The sequence below is a fragment of the Hipposideros armiger genome, unplaced genomic scaffold, assembly GCF_001890085.2.
Source record: "Hipposideros armiger isolate ML-2016 unplaced genomic scaffold, ASM189008v1 scaffold_40, whole genome shotgun sequence".
NCBI lineage: Eukaryota > Metazoa > Chordata > Mammalia > Chiroptera > Hipposideridae > Hipposideros > Hipposideros armiger.
In genome coordinates, this window is record NW_017731390.1 from 4,605,816 (window position 1) to 4,623,129 (window position 17,314).

The 17,314-nt window shown below is 37.1% G+C and overlaps 1 protein-coding gene across 1 annotated transcript; it reads left to right on the forward strand.

Moving 5' to 3' along the window:
• Positions 1–3,086: 3,086 nt before the first annotated feature.
• Positions 3,087–8,858, forward strand: ZPBP2 (zona pellucida binding protein 2). Its single transcript, XM_019638600.1, has 8 exons — positions 3,087–3,135; positions 3,274–3,339; positions 4,502–4,627; positions 5,280–5,441; positions 6,083–6,301; positions 6,868–6,950; positions 7,917–8,097; positions 8,680–8,858. The coding sequence occupies exons 1-8, from the start codon at positions 3,087–3,089 to the stop codon at positions 8,772–8,774; spliced, it is 981 nt and encodes a 326-aa protein (XP_019494145.1). The 3' UTR covers positions 8,775–8,858.
• Positions 8,859–17,314: the final 8,456 nt, after the last annotated feature.

Below are 17,314 nucleotides of genomic sequence, written 5' to 3' on the forward strand. Positions count from 1 at the left end.
CTGAGGTCTAAGGGACCTCTATTGTTCAGGTGAATCCTTATAAAGATACTCAGTGTGCTGAATTGGACAACATGTGAATGATCCTCAAAAAGGCCACTTCCATTCTTTGTAGAAAGTTATAGTGTTGGTGTATAAAATATATTTGAGACTTAGGCTGGGGGTTTGTGCATCAGCAGACGGTATCAGAAGAAACCCAAACTTACGAGTTAAAGTACGTGTCTTGTAATTTTATAAATTTTAGTTTATTTTAAATATGCCTTGGTATAGTGTGTGTATATATATATATATATATATATAGAGAGAGAGAGAGAGAGAGAGAGAGAGAGAGAGACAGAGAGAGAGAGAGACAGAGAGAGATGTGTCTATATATACACACATATGTGTATGTATGTGTGATTTGAGTGAATGAATAAATGAAAATGAGTGAATACCTTGCATTAGCTTTGTTTTAAGATCATGGTACCTTGGCAGCATCTCTATAACTTGTATGTGTTGGAATTCTACAGGATAATATCAATTTCAGAGAAATATTCTAAACACTAGGTCTAATTTTAGTATTGAAAGGGGAAATTTGTTGTTTGTTAGTTTCTAAAAGCAAAAATAGCACATCAAAAGTAGCAGAAGAGGAACTGTAAAATTTCACAGGGATGGTGTAAGGATGAATAGTTATTTGGTTATTAAAACGTTATTTAAAAATCTTTTATTATCTTCCATGACAGTGTTCTTTAAACTTAACAGTGGAATGTGTTACTACTCTGTAAAATAATTCAGAAATGAGTATTTCAGACTTCAGAGAGTGATACCTAAGGGGATAGATAAAAAGTAAATCGGTAAAATAATTTATGTAGCCACTCTACCCTCAAGGAGGTGGAGCATAACTCCCCACTCCTTAAGTGTGGGTTTCACATAGTGACTTTCTTCCAAAGAGTACCATTTGAAAAGGATGGCGGGAGTAACTATATAGTAGAGAAACCTGACAAACACTACCTCAGCTAGGTGACCAAGGTAACATTAACAGTGATAAGACATGTTGATAGAATGTACACTTGATGTGATGACAATTGCATTTTACCTCTGTAATCTTCTACCCTCAAAACCACAACCCTAGTCTAATAATGAGAAAAACATCAGACAAATTTCAACAGGGAGGCTTTTGCCCAGAAAAATGCCCAACTAGTTAAGGTCAGGTCAATGTCATCAAAACTGTCATTAACTGTCAAGGTCATGAAAAACAAGAAATGTCTGAGAAACTGTTACAGCCAAGAGGAACCTAAGGAGACATGATGACTAAATGTAATGTGGGATTCCAGATGGGATCCTGGAGCAGAAAAAAGGACATTATCTAAAAACTAAGGAAGTCTGAATAAAGTATGGATTTTATTTAGTAGTAATGTATTAATATGGGTTCATTAATTATGAGAAATGTACCACACTAATGTAAGATGTCAGTAGTAAGGAAAACTCAGTGGGAATACATGAGAACTCTCTGTACTATCTTTGCAATTTTTCTGTAAATTTAAAACTTCTAAAATTAAAAGTCTATTTTAAAAGTGTATGGGTACTTTCAACAAACAACTACTACTCATTGGTAAGTCCCTTCTTATAGTATCCGAAGTTTATCACACAGGATTTGCAAGGATCGATTCTTATGATAATTGGAAAACTAATTAAAACACAGGATTTATAATGTACTTTGACTAAAACTGGAATGATAAACTTCTAGGGAATCAAACACAATGCCTGAATTTGTCTTCAATACCATCACATTAAGAAACAAAAGTTGAGGCAAAACGATGAATCTAGACATGGTAACTGACATGGGTGGATCTGACTCACTGAATCACATTTCATGGCTTATGCTATGTAGGTAAAATTAACAGTGACTAAAAATGAAATCACTGACAAAGGTTGCTCCCGGACCATCTGAGATAGTCCAAGTACTGACTGTGCTCAAAGGAAATAAAACTGAAAAAAAAAGAAAGAAAAGAAAAGCCTCTTGATCTCACCCCAAATAATCATTCTGCACCCTGTCTGAACCTTGGGCTCTCTACCCACCAGCCTACTCAAAACCACGACTGGGGGTGTCCCACTGCTGAAAAATAGACATCACACAGGGCGTTTCAGGCCAACAAATAAGTAGCCAGGAAGGAACCATGAAAGACACAGGCATGGTCTCTTTTGGAGCTTTCTGATGTTGACTTATCAACCATCTCCACAGGAAAAGCAGATTTGGGGATCTTGCCTTTCAATAGGGCCCATTTCTAAAAGCAAGATGACTACACAACCCTAGATATATTTGCATGCGGGGTCTCTCAATGTCGTCTGCTGCCTGAAGTTGAAAATGATGATTACATGTTCCTCTAGAGTGGGAAGGCCTGGAGATGCCTTGTCGTCTGTACTGGTGGTTCTTCACGTTCTTCAATCTGTGTGTAGAAGACTGCAGTTTGGTAAAAACTGGGTGTAAGAGTTTGAAAAGGGTGTACACAGTTTCAGACTGAGTTCACGAGAAGAAAGGCATAGGAAGTGCCCACGCGGGGCTCTCTGCTTCCTGTGAGGAAAAAATTCTCACACACTTCTCTCTTCCTCCGGTACTAATGTAATGGCATCCCCTCCCCGCCCTACCCGACCGCCATACTTGGGACGCGAGGTGTTCCTCTCGTCAAGTTCATCAGCCCCCAGACCATGGAAGTGACCGAAACGCCAAGGCTTACGTTCTTTCCCTTTACTCTTTTCTTCTCACAGAAGCTGCTCAGAGTGTTAGGACGTCCAGAGCACCGGAAAATGGCGGCAAAAGCGAGGTGCGAAGCCGAGGCACGCCGGCGGCCGCGTGCGTGCAAGGGGGCGGGGCGCTGGCCTCCCACTCAGGGGCCCAGCTCCCTCTCGCCCCGCCCCCGGGCGCGAGCCTCCAGGGTACACAAGCGCTCTCCTGCGCATCCGCTTCCGTGGTAACTACGGACCGGTAGAGGAGCAAACGTAGGCGGTTTGCCCCGCAGTGTGGTGGAGAGATGGGGAGACGTTGGGCCTGGGCAGAGGTGGGAAGGAGTCCGCCCTTCGACGCCTGCCCCGACGCTAGTCCCTGAGTCGTGATGCGGGCGTGGGTCCTACTCTTCGCGGTGCTCTGGTACCTCACAGGAGGTGGGGTTCCTTCCACCGGATCTCCAGGCCTCTCCTTTGTACCCGTCCTGCCTCCTCTACTTCGCTCCGTCTTGCCCCACTCTGAGCCCTGGCTCCTTTTCTACCCAAAAGTCAGTGAGTGGTTTCTTTCCCCCGCAGTTGGATGGCAGCGTTCTTCTGATCTCACAAAGAAAGGCTTCATTTATGGCAAGCCGGGACACCCAGGTAATGTGAACCTCTTCACCTGTGTGGACAGTCTTATCAGAAGAGCCGTGGTGCCGTGGACCTGCTAAGGTTCTTCCACCCAGGGAAAGGGAGCGAATGCTTATTGATCGTCTGCGGTGTGCTCTGCACTTCCTGAAGGTTGCATCGTTTCATCCTTACAGCGACCCTACTGCGCCTTAGTTGTATCACCTTACCTAAAGCTGCAAAGCTCTTAAGGAGCTAGCTAACATCAATCCAGATCTCTTGCTCTGATGCCACATCACTTCCAGGTGTCTCTGATGCTTTGCAACATGTCAGGCCCACTCAAAGGAGTAATTTCCAGGACTGGAAGTCGCTCTGTTTGGAATGCCCTTATTCCTCCCCTTATTAAGTAGAACTACACATCTTTTAAGGCTCAGCTCAAATGTCCTTTATCACAGCGATGAAACTTTCCCACACCAGCCAAGAAAAATTAGTCACCTGGCTTACTTTAGATAACTTCGGGCCAGTTCACAGCATTTGTCATGTTTGGGATCTCTCCATGTTTGGAGCCCTTCTCCTCCCCGCCACCGCCAAATTGTAGGACGGTGTCTTCTTTATAATTTCAGAGACTTGCATTCAGTAGGCTTTAAAATTAATGTCTTCTGGGACTGCATTGGTTCCAAGCAGACTATTGCTGCTTCCACCAAATCTGAAACAGAATAGATAATTGCAGAAAACTCTCCCTCGTATGCCCCTTATAGGCTTAATTAATGTTCCCAACAGAGAACATTTATGGTTAAATATCAGGTTTCCCTTAGGGATGACAATGATCATCTTTGAAATAGTTTTACAATCAAGCTCAAGTGCTTGTCTGGTCTTTTAACTGATTCCATTAACGCTTCAAAAATTGGTTATAATGAGTTCTGAATATACATTAAAGTGAACTTTCAAGTGTATCGTACATTTTTATAAACAAAACTATAATATCACAGAAAAAGACAAAAACTGACTGGTAGTCCAGACTTTTAAAAACTTATGAAAAGCAAAAAGGACTTTAGCATTCTAAATGTTGCAATGAATGCTGATTTTTAAAATAGGGAAATCCAAAAAGAACTAATCAGAGTATCTTTGGGGCAGAATGGTAGGAAGTGCGTTTCTTAATTTTGCTGTATAATGTAGTTATTATATTATTTTGTCACAGTGAAAATATATGTAAAATTACATCACAATAGCCCAGTCCTTGTCTGTATGGATTTAAAACGTGCTAAAAAAGAAACAGTGGACCCTACCTACTTATGGATTGGGCCTAATGACAAGCTATTAACAGGTAAATTATTTGATTTTAATACCTTTTTTTTAAATGATGTGAACATTTCTTAGAAAAGCACTGTCACTTACTGGAATGAACGAATTGAAATTTAATTGTAAGTGCAGTTTCACTTGCTCTATATTTAGATAAATCATGTTATATCTTGGTCTGTTCCTTATTTTCTCCTTATGCAAAAACTGAAGCAGTAATGTTTGCGTCCTATTTCCTAAAGCTGTATTAGTTCAAAATTTTTTATAAAACCTAAAATTTATCCTTATAGTACCTGTAATAGGAGTTGAAGTATCTAATATGTACTTTTTCATGATATTAGAGAAGTGTCTTGGATTATAAGTATTATTTCTGTCTTATTTGAAGAATTTGTGTAGTACTACGTGGCAGTAAATTTCATTTACTGAATTACTGGCATAAACCAATTGAAATTAGATGCCAAGAAATGAATTAAAGAAAACCAAAATTTGCTTCAAAAGTGTGCTTATCTCATGTTGTTTTCCAGAGTATTAGGACAGAATTAAGATTTTATTGCATTTTTGAAGTTTAAATAGTTCATTAATTTCAAAAATTTTGTATTTATTTGTAACCCCAAGCTGACTAAATAATATTTGAATTGTTATATTGTAAAATAGCCAAGTAATTTACTATTTCTCTTTAGGAAATTATCGAATAAATATAACTAAAACAGGAAAGCTGATGGTAAAAGATTTTCTGGAGCCTTTGTCAGGACTTTACACATGTACTCTTTCTTATAAGACTATCAAAGCACAAACCCAAGAAGAAAAGATAGTAAAGCAGAACTATGACTTTATAATCTATGGTAAGAATTTTAACTTAATATATTTAGTTTGGATCAGAATTAAGTGTATGGTTTCTTAGTGAAAATGAGTCTGTTATGTATAATCGTTATGACTTATGAATATTTTGGGTGTATTTCACCAGGCAAACTCTTAAACTGACATCAAGATAGTGTATCCTAAATAATCCTCTATCAGCCTCTCATTTCCCACTGTCTTGTCTAGATATATAAGCACAATCTCCTTTACCACAGTTTTGCCAGGTATCTTAAAAACTGATGTTTAATTCTGTAAAAGCAAATTAATGATCCTTTTTACTAGACTGTACTGACAACAGTGACACTTGCTGCAAATTAAGATCTTCCTCCCCCAAATCTTTTTTCCTTAATACTGTTAATTTATCTATATAGCCAACCCACAGAAGCCGTTTCTTCTCTTGTACTGAGTAGATAATATATCAGATGCAAATAACCTTTTTTCATTAAAGTTATTAGTTTTGTATATTTTTGTGAGGACAAGCTGATAAAACATTTCATTGGATAAGTTAAATTCCTATGCTGATTTGCAAGATTGATAGATTTAATATTACATGTTATTTGAAAATTGTTTGGTTGAGGAAATTAATGCTAAGCACAATTGTTTTTATCCTCATTTTTTAAAAAAGCCTATCGGGAACCTGATTATTCATATAAGATGGCTGTACGTTTTACCACAAAGTCTTGTATAGGAAGATATAATGAACAGCTTTTTAGAGTGCTGAAGAAAACCTTGGATAATTTAATCTCTGATTTGTCATGCCATATCATAGAACCATCATTTAAATGCCATTTTGTTAAACTTCCAAAACATGGCCTCATGCATGAGCTGTTTATAGCCTTTCAAGGTAAAAAAATGTTTAAACTTTTTAAAAATTTTATTATTTTAATCTTGAACCAGGATAGATTACAAAATTAATTACCATATTAATGTGAGATATCTTACAAATAGTAGGCTTTAAATGTTTGTTAAGCACTACAATATATTGTTAGTCTAAGCCTGGTTATGGTTTTTAAAATTAACACATTAATTATTTACCTACAACTATGACATACTGTTGCTTATTTTTTAGAAGTCAATATAATTTTATAAATATAGCCTTTAACTATGCAACTAATATTTAACATAACTTCTTATAGAATTTTAAATTGTATTTTTGAGAACTCCATAAAAGGAGCCAAACCAAATTTATTTGTATTCATTTTAAAGCCTTGTAGTTACTTCCATTAGCCCCCAGATGGAGTGAAATCATAATGTATGAATTATTCAAATTGTGCACCTTACTTTATTACTGGGATTAGATAGATTAAACACATGTACCCATTCATACTGAATTCAACATTTGGAGCTTTATTAGAAAGTTTGGAACTTTTTAGAGTCCTTTTGTGAAGATATCATTTTTTTCCTCTCCAGTTAATCCTTTTGCACCAGGCTGGAAAGGGGCATGCAATGATTCTGTTGATTGTGAAGATATCACTAATCATAATATCCTCCAGGTGAGAATTTTGTTATAAGAGGAAAATATGTGAATAGTCAATAAAGCTACTTAAAATTTTTTGTAACTACATTTTATTAATTAAAAAGTTTCCTCAAAAATCTATTTCTCCATTTTGTGACTATTTATCAATAATAAAGACATTCTAAGCAAGCAGATTAAAATTATTTTTTTTAAACCTTAAATATAAAGTATTATTGATTTTGGGTTTTGATTATTTAAACTGAGATTATGAGAGTCTTGGCTATTTCATGATGCTTTGTTTTGAAATAGTACACTTGGAATGTTATATAGCTCCCCAAGTTAATATTACATATTTTTCTGTGACAGAAGGATGAATCCCTGGTCTTTGTTTACCAGATATTAACTAACCAGCAGCTTTGAGAACAACCTCACAATCTTGTCATTCTAGGTTAAATCAGTGGTTCTTCCAAAACTATGCCGATCATCATAGTTGCTGTTTCCTCTACTAGCCTCAGAGTTTAAGGACATAGTCTAAAAAAACCCTTCACTCTCTTGGTCTAGTTCCTGAGCCCATGCCCTTTACATTGCACATGGCTTATGGGAAGCACTTAGTTAATATTAGTCATTATTAAACTATGCTCAAAAAATAAAATTTACATCATTAGTTTGTAATGCTGATTAGAGAAAAGTTTTAGTTTCAATTTTGCTTGGCCCTTTGGAATTAGAAATAATGAACTCCCAGTTACCTACAAATGGAATAGACATGCCACAAATAATTCAAAACAAGTGTTTTTTTAACCTTAATTTAATTTTTCTTAACCATTGTACATATGAATTGACAATAATTGATAAGATCAAGACTAGACTAACTTTAGTGTTAACACACAACTTTTCAGGAATTCATGGCTAGCATGCTTATACTGTTTCATGGCCTCTGATGCAGGTGGAGAAATTGGTTCACAGTTTAGTCATTGTACTTTTCTCTGGTATTTTTAAATCATAGGCAAGAGATCGGATAGGAGAATTTTTCCGGAGCCAAGCATATATTTTCAACCATGACTTTAATAAAACTCTACCAGCTATGCACTTTGTGGACCACAGTTTTCAAGTAGTACGTATAGATAGCTGTCGTCCAGGCTTTGGGAAAAATGAAGGTCTACACAGTGATTGCGCTACCTGTTGTGGTAATTATAAAATATCTAAATATTTAGGTTATGTATTCTAAAGAATAGATGAGTAATTCACTTAGGATAATGGAAATGACTCTTTATAGTGATCCTCTCTTATAAAACATACTTAGCTAAAGGGGAGTAAAAATTCAAAGCCCAAGTTTCTAAATATAATTATCTTCATGTATTTTAATTCTTCCTAATGTACTCTTTTATATTACAAAACATTTTTATAGTGTTCTGACTTAAGCTACTAACTGTGAAGGAAAACAGAATGGTCCTACCTAGAAAACAGTGAATTGAAAAGGGAAACTAGAAAACTAGAAAAAGGAACTCATAAGTGGGGCAGTGCAGAAGGTTGCATAAAATGCTGATACTAATGGAAAAATAGTTAGGATTCTAACTTTCTCCTGTTTTAAGATCATCAAATGACAATGTTTGAAACTCATAAATAATCTTCTAGAACTTAATTGGCTGAACACTAGTCAGTATAACAGGTATAGAAATGGTATGATATTGAAGTCAGATTTATATTATTGGTATAAAGTACCTCTAACTGAAATTGTAATGATCTACTCCATGTGTTTTCCTCTGCAGTGGCTTGTAGTCCTGGGACTTTTAGTCCTGATGTTGATGTTACCTGTCAGATCTGCGTTTCCATCCGTATCTATGGAGCTAAATCTTGCCCATAAATTTCAAACAAAAATTGCAATATGAAGACTAGAGGTGAGAAAGCATTGTTACTTGCTTGTGGAAGTGGGGGACATAAGATTTGTTCACATCCCAGAGCATCATAGATATTTCCATTAAGTAAGATCACTAAAACCAAAACATTGGAAAACATACATTTTAGAAACTTTAAAAAAGATAATTACATGGCATTTTTAAGAAGGCATTTAGTAATATCTCCAGTGTACAAAGGAAAGTGTATTAGTGGGTGATTTTTAATGAACTGTGTTTTGTTGTTTGCAAACTGAATCTGTCACTCTGTACCTAAGACTATGTGAAGGTCAAGAAAAGTAGCAAAGTATAATACAATAAAAACTTTCTACTTTCCATATTAATTTGTTTGAAATCACTCTTATATGATATAAAGGTATACATATATTACCTTTGTAATTAGAACCAAAAAAGTTCTTTCTTTTGGTCCTTTTGCTTTTAGTTTATTTTAAAATAATTAATAGACTTTATTTTTTAGTACAGTTTCAGAGTTATAGAATAATTGAGCAGATATTACAGGGCCATATACCTACTCTAGCCCACACCCTCACCCCTCCCCAGTTTCCTGTTATTAACATTTTGCATTAGTGTGACAGCTTTGTTGCTGATGCATTATTATTAACTGTAGTTCATAGTTTACACTAAGGTTAATTTTTTGTGTTATACAGTTCTGTGGGTTTCAACAAATGTAATGATGTGTCTATTATTACAGTTTCATACAGAATAGATTCGCCACCCTAAAAACCCCCTGTGCTTCACCTATTCATCTTTCCCCCTTGCTCTAGAGTCCTTGACAACCACTGATTTTTTACTGTCTCTATAGTTTTGCCTTCTCCAAAATGTCATATACTTGGAATCATACAGTATGTAAATTTTTCAGACTGGGTACTTTCACTTCACAATATACATTCAAGGTTCCACTTCCACTTCCACCTTTGATTCCTGGACTGTTTTGGCTATGAGGGAGACAGTACCACATAGTGGTCTCTGATTCAAAGCATATACCACATCGTGTAAAACAGAACCCCTTCATTTCAGGGTGTTGTCTCCCAACTGAATCTGTAGCTGAGATTTTAGTAAGCCATTTCACCTCAGTTATGCCAGTTGCTTCTAGATGATGGGTTATGTGGTAAGACCATTTAAATCCATGGTTATCCCATTGCCTCACTTCTTTTGCTGTAAAGTGAGTTCCTTGATTAGACATAATGCTATGTGGAATGCCATGATGGTGGATAAGGCACTCTGAGTCCACAGGTGACAGTGCTGGCAGAAGCATTATGAGCATGGAAGGCAAATCCACATCTAGAATATGTGTCTATTCCAATAAAGATGAATCTCTGTCATTTGGACAGTTTTATCCTGTCAGCATAAAAAAATCAGGCACTCAGGTTAATGATTATGATGTTATCCTAAGATAGATGAATGCATTATTCTTTTTGATTTATAATAGCATGTCTCATTTTGAAACAGCAGAATTTTATAAAAGTGAGAAATAGAATAAGAACATTTTAGTGATAGAATTCTAACGGAGACCTTTGTCCCCTTAAGAATTAAATGTCTCCTTCGTGAATGTAGAACCAGAACCATCTTAGAGAGATAGATGCCTAGGGAGTTCAAGTGGAAAGTCACATGTGTTCCCAAATAATAGCTTCCCAAATAAAACATATGTGCCAGGCACTATTCTAAATGCTTTTGCTGTACTTATTCAATAGTCCTCATGTTCATCATTGTAGGTACTCTTATTATTCACATTTTATAGAGTGCAAGCAGAGGCACATAATTGTGAAGTAATTTTCCCAAAGTCACACAGCTATTATAGTAAGTGGTAGAGTTGGCATTGGAAGTCTCCAGAATGTAGGCTCTTAATTACTAAGTGTTCCGTCTTTTGTAGTTAAGTTTTACCTTAACAGGTAATAGCTATTCCTAACATTTTATATGAGTTCTTCAAACAAAGTAGGTTAATGGGAAAGTGCCCATCAGGCAAGTAAGGTACAACAAAAGACATATTTTAAACAACCCCAGTGAAGGAAAACTAAAAGTGCAGGTTAAAGGATGAACTGGGGGTGGTACTGTGTACCACAAGATTACTTTCTGATGTCAGCTCTGATTTTACTTTTCTTCCCTATCGGAGCCAGCCGATATCTCGAACAGTCCTGAGGGGGGGCGTTAGGATTAACAAAAGAGACAGAAGAGAGAGAGTTACTGGGAGGACTCCAGTAAATACTGAAGCCCCGAGTTTATTTTCCAACATCCTTATATACATCCAGGGTACGTGCAAAACAGAAGGGATAAACATGCATTACCTCCTTCAAAAGTAGATCATTAACTATCTACTAAATACTTTAAAGGTCAGGGAGACCTTAGGGGTAAGCCTCCCAGAACACTTCCTTCCATTAACCCAAATAGCTACAAATCTTCTGTGTCTCTTTAGAACTTGCCATATTCGCCTGGTACCTCAGTGTTAAGTAAACATCCTACAGGTGCAAAAAGGAGCAAAACAAGATGCAAAACAATGCATCACTAAAGCCAGCCTGCAGGCTCCCAACACTTTCCCTCTCCTTAGAGAATCCCACAGAATATAGGCACTGGTTTTGAGTTTGTGAATTCCTTTTTTCCTAAGCCAGGAAGCTATTTTCTCTTTTTGTATTTTGTTTTTCATCCTCCAGTGCCCTTTTACCCCATTAGGTTGCCGCCATATTTGCATCTTAACTGTGTTTACCCTTAGCAAGCTTTCCTTACCCCACACAGCCCATGCATCTGATAAATATTTCTCAGGGCCCTTCTTGCCTTCCTCCTCCTGTTGCATAAGCTTCTTCGGTCCCTCGGAAGGAAGACAGTAGATAAACTGACAGATTATTATGACTACTTTAAGCTCCTCTATGCGTGGAAATAGTTTCACAGTCAAAAACAAAACCTGCGCTCAAGAAAAAAATAATTTTTAAGTTACATAAAGGGGAAAAACAATTATGTCACTGCCAGGTTTGTGCATGTATCAGTGGCCTAGAGTGGAAATTATTTTTTTTTATCAAAGCAGGCTTATTATTTCAGCAATAACCCATTCCTCAGAACTGGAAATTAAGTAGCCAAAGAAAGAACTTCTGTATTTCTCACTGAGTCCGAGATTGTAGCTGTCAGAAAGTAATAAAACTTCAGAAATTCATGAATTATGTATGTCTGAAGGACCCTGAGGTTTCAGAAACCTGATTGGTGCCAAAGGATAGTTCCAGAGTGGCAGTGTTTATTATGAAAACTGCTAGATGTGTGAGGTGGTGTTTAGATTAAAAAATTACTATACTATTACTTTGGATAATCCCAGAGTAACACATTGATATCTGGTATCAGAATCTGAAAACAAATAGAGGACAATAAAGATATTTGGAAAATAAAGAAGATAAGGAAGCAGGAAGACAAAAAGAGAAAAAAGTGGTTTTAATCACCAACCATTGAATAAAAAAGGTTTCTACAACTCAGAGGATAGAGGAAGCACACCTCAGTCCAAATGAACTTGAAGTCCTTCTCTTTTTTTGCAGATGTAGGTCACACAGCTTTGAACTAAAGAGCTCTAATTTAGGGTCCTGGGTCCTACCAGAAAATTTGTGGAAATTCTCTGGAATGTGGCTCATACAGAAGGAAATCCATTTTAAAATGCAGAGGAAAGACTAAATTAAGGGTGGAAATGTTTGTGTGTGTGTCTCTCTTCTTTACTTATGGCCCAGCTCTGTTTGAGTCTAACAGTCAATGGTTTTTAAAGCATCTCCCAAGATATGTCTCCCCTGAATGAAAGAAAACAGTGAGGAAGACACCTGCAATCTATAATGAAAAGACCCCTGTTTTCTAATTCTAGTTCTGGCTCCATTATCTACTAGTGTATCTTTGGCAATGATTTTTTTCTCATCCCCACTGTGGGGAAACTAATACCAGTTTCAACTTCTCTTAAAATGTAACTTTATGTAATATAATTTATGAGAGAATTTTGTAAATCATAAAAGACCAACAATTTAAAGTCTCTGCCTTAGCTTGTATGCCGTATGAGAGATAAGGAAGTGATTCTACACAGCTAAAAATCCACAGCTTTCACCAGAATGTGTATACATGCAATCAATAAGCTTTTATTTATTATTACTCTTATTTACTATGGATTTACTTTTATTTACTCTGATCAGTACCTGATCATATCATCCCTCTTCCAAAGAGGATTATTCATAATAATTATTTCCTTCCTTCTCTTGGAGTTTTACCCCCAAAGTGTGCATTCCTAAACAATGTAGCTTCTGCATTTTTGAACATTATATGGACAGAATCATATTGAATATATTCTTTGATGCCTTGATTCTTTCTAAGGATTAATCTCATGTAGCGTTTATATCCATTGCTATATAGTATTCCATTATATGAATGTACCACAATTAGTTTATCCAATCTATTGTTGGGGAACATTCAAGTTGTTTGCAGTTTTTGACTGTTAAAACATCCTACTCATGAAAAGTCTTAAAAATGTGTATATACAAGTTTCTCTAGAGTTCATACCTAGCAGCCAAATTTCTGGTCATAGGGTAGAGAAATTTTCCATTTGTCGTGCCAAACTGTTGTTTGAAGTGGTTGTACTAATTTATCTTCCCAACGGTAGTGTATGAAAGTTCTTGTTTCAGGTACTTAACCAACACTTGATATTGTCATTTTTAAACTTTTGTCAATATGGTGAGTGAATGTTGGTATCTCATAGTGGTTTTAATTTTATTTCCCAGATTACTAATGAGGTTAATCATGATTTCCTATGTTTGTTAACCATTTTTCTTTTCCAAAAAATTTGGTAAAAGACTTGTCTATTTCTCTATTGGGTCATCTTTTTTTTATTTTTTATCTGTACAAGCTCCCTATACCATTCCTTTGTGAATTATATATGCTTCAAATATCTTCTCCCACACTATGGTTTGTTTTTTCACTTTTTTATGACATCTTTCGATGAACAAAACTTTTTAATGTTAATATATAGTTTTGCCTTTCACATTTAGAACTAAAATCCACCTGGAATTTTTATAAATGGTGTGTGGCAGGGATCAAATTTCATTTTTTATCCATGTGGTTATCCAATTTTCCTGGACCATTTATTAAAATGTCTAGCCTTTCCCCACTAATCTGCAATGATACTTCTCCCGTATATCAAGTGTCCTTTTATGCATGAGAATCTTATGTCTGAGCTGTTAGTTGTTTCAGCTTATTCTTGCTCATGATGCTGTTTCCTTGTAGGCTTTGTTGTTTTTTATTGGGAGCTACTTGTTGTCCTTAAACAATTATTTTTGGAAATGAAAATAACTTTCTCTAGAAAAGATTTGTTTGGTTCTGCTAGGCACTCATGGACACAACCAATCCTATTCCCTCACAAACTAAGTGTGTAATTTGAGATACTCAGAAACACCCAGATGATGCAAATCCAGGCTGTTTTGTGAAAAGACTAGCCTATGGCACAATATTTCAGAACTTTTTTCCTTTCCTTTTTGTAAACCTCTTCTTCACTCAATACCAAGAGTCTTCCCTTCAGTTGCCTGCAGGTAAGGCAAGAGCTATGGGTTTACTGATGATTCACCCTTACCCTAATGATGTAGCCCTTTGAAATTATTAGACCTTGCTTGGGTCCTTGGCCTTGACTTCTGGACTCATCAATCCACAAGACTGGCCAAATTGAAGCCCCAGCTTGCCTGGATTTGCAAATCTCAACCCCCTTCTCCTGGAGTAAAATTATACTAGTGTTCTGATACTTCACTTATCTTCCTGGGCCTGCTTTTCACTTATATTTTGGCTAGAGTTCCTTTATCTTGTCAGCAGTTAGATGCTTTTTGTGGGGGTTTTTAAATTATTTTATCCAGCATTTTAAATTGTTTTCCATGGGAGAGCTGGAGCAAATAATCTAGCTTACTATTACCAGAAATAAGTTTGGCATCACCATTCTCAGATGTCCTTCACCTATCTCATATCTAGAAGTTTTTAGTACCTCACCTAGTCTTAGCCTCTCTCCACCTTGCTTGTACTCCTCTCCTCCTCCATTTTCTCTCCTTTTAATGTCCCTTTCCTCAATCTTAGGAGCAAAATCAATAAATTCCTCAATTTGTTTCTTGCAAAGTAGCTTCCCCCTTCTCCAAGACCTGTTGACATCCAGCTCCATCGGATCTTATCTATCCCCAGGTGGCTTAACTGTTTTCCAAAACGGTCTCCTTCCCAACAGAGGTAATAATGTTTAGGGGTCTCTAACTCAGCCTGGAGAGATATATAGGAACTATTGGGGGTTACTGCTTGAGCTAAGAGTTCTGAAAAGTAGTGAGAGTTAGTGGAATCTCCAACACCCCTCCAACCTCAAATAAGGACTATCCTAACTGTCCCCATTTCAAAGTCATCCCTACCAGCAGTTTCAACTGCTAGAACAGGAAATATCTTGCAGACATATGCAATAAATGTACGTATTTGAAATTAATAACTCTGGAATCAGAATGTGCGATGAGAAGAGAGAAATCCACAGATTGAATATGAGCCTCAAGTTGCTGGATCACTTTAATCTCCCTTAGACAAGTAGTGTCTTGCTAAGCTTCTGAGAGGACGGGGGAAAAAAAAATTCTTAGTGACACTGGTAGTTCTGACATCGAACCAGCCTCATGAAATTCTGAATGTCTCCCAAACTTTCCCTAACTCAAAAGGCACTTTTGAAGCAAACAATTGTTTACCAAGTGCTAGCAAAGAAAAGTAACATGTAAACCCTGTTCTCCAGAAGCATTCACATTAGTGGAACAAATGTGTTCATTATGTCAGTACAATATGATGACTGCCATAATAGAAACGTATTCAACATGCTATGAGCCACACAGAGGAAGAAGTAACCAAATTCTTTGGAAAACTAGGATGGCTACTGAGGAATGGATATTCGAGCCATAGCTTAAAGGATGGATAAAGTGGGGGAAAGTAATCCAGGAAGAAGGAGAGTGCAACTTGTATTTTTAAAATGTATGTCATTGGGCCGGCCGAGTGGCGCATTGGTTAAGAGCTTGCTTGGGACGCCAGAGGGCCCCGGTTCGGATCCCACATATGAGGGCCAGTTACACTGCCCTCTACAGCTAAGATGCTGAATAACAGCTCAACCCGGAGCTGGGCTGCCTGAGTTCCCTGCCGCGACGGCGTAGGCTGCAGCCCCTGCTGCAGCAGGGTTTCCATGGGCTACCGTGTGTAGCCAGCAGCCAGCTGAGCGGCCAGCAGCCGCCATGAGCGGCCGTCCAGAAGCCGGCGACTGATCTGCCTCGCCCGGGAAGAGCGCAATGATGGTGTCAACTTGGGCCAGTGAAGCAGCGTCCTCCACAACTAGAGTAAAGAACAAAAGGACAACTTGTCTGTTCCCCTTCCCCCAATTCCCCAGCACTGTTCCCATCCCCCAATTCCCCAATAAAAATCTTTTTTAAAAAAATGTATGTCATTGTAAAAGTACATGGAATGTTCAAATAAAAGACCAATAGTTTGGTGTGGCAGGAATCAGAGTTTAAGGAAGAGGGAAGGGGTCAATGTCAGAGGTCAGAGGGGACGACTCTGTTACTTTTATTAAACACTGTCATAGTACCCTGCATTTTTTTAATAACATGCTTCCTGCTTTGTACTTTTTGTTCTATGTCTGTTTTTTCCCAATACTCATCCTTAATACTGGGGATTCAATAAATACTATCTAAAATTAATAAATTAAGAACAAATATAAGACTATCATTTCTAGTTGTAATAGTAACAAACAGAAAAACTAAAATAGTGTTAATATGACTGTCTCAAGAAAGTGGACCTAGGTTATAGGGTGAAGGAGTTTGAGAAGAAACTTAATAATTTTTTTATGTTGTTCTGCACTGTTCAAATATGTTTTCATGTGCATATATTGTTTTTAAATCAAAATTTTTATCAAGGTGCAAAAACCTGAAAGTGTCCAGATCTTAAATGTATAGCTTAATAAATTTTTACACATGTAAACATCCTCATAACCAATATCCAGATCAAGATATACAATATTTCCTGTGCTGTGGAAGACTCCCTCAAACCCCTTTCCGGGGAATACTACCGCCACTATTCTGACTTCTACCGCCATCATTTAGTTTTGCTTGTTTTTTACATGGAACTATACACTATATGCTTTTTCTAAAATTGATGTGTAATATGCTTATAGTAAAGTATACTGATCTTAAATATTAGCTCAGTGAATCTTTATATATATATATTTACAGCACCCCAGAAGATTCCCTCATGCCCCTTCCCAGTCAGTACCACCCCCACTAAGATAACCACTGTTTTGACTTCTATCACCATTGCTTAGTTTTGCCTGTTCTTGAACCTCATATAAATGGAATCATACAGTATTGTGTATGGCCATGGAGGGTACCATGCAGATTTTCCTGAGGATAGCCTGTTGCAGAAAGCATAGTCGACTGAGAACCTCTAGCTTCTGCCCTGTACCTCCTGAAGTCAAGCTTCGCTGGGCTGCTCCCAGCCAAATGATGAG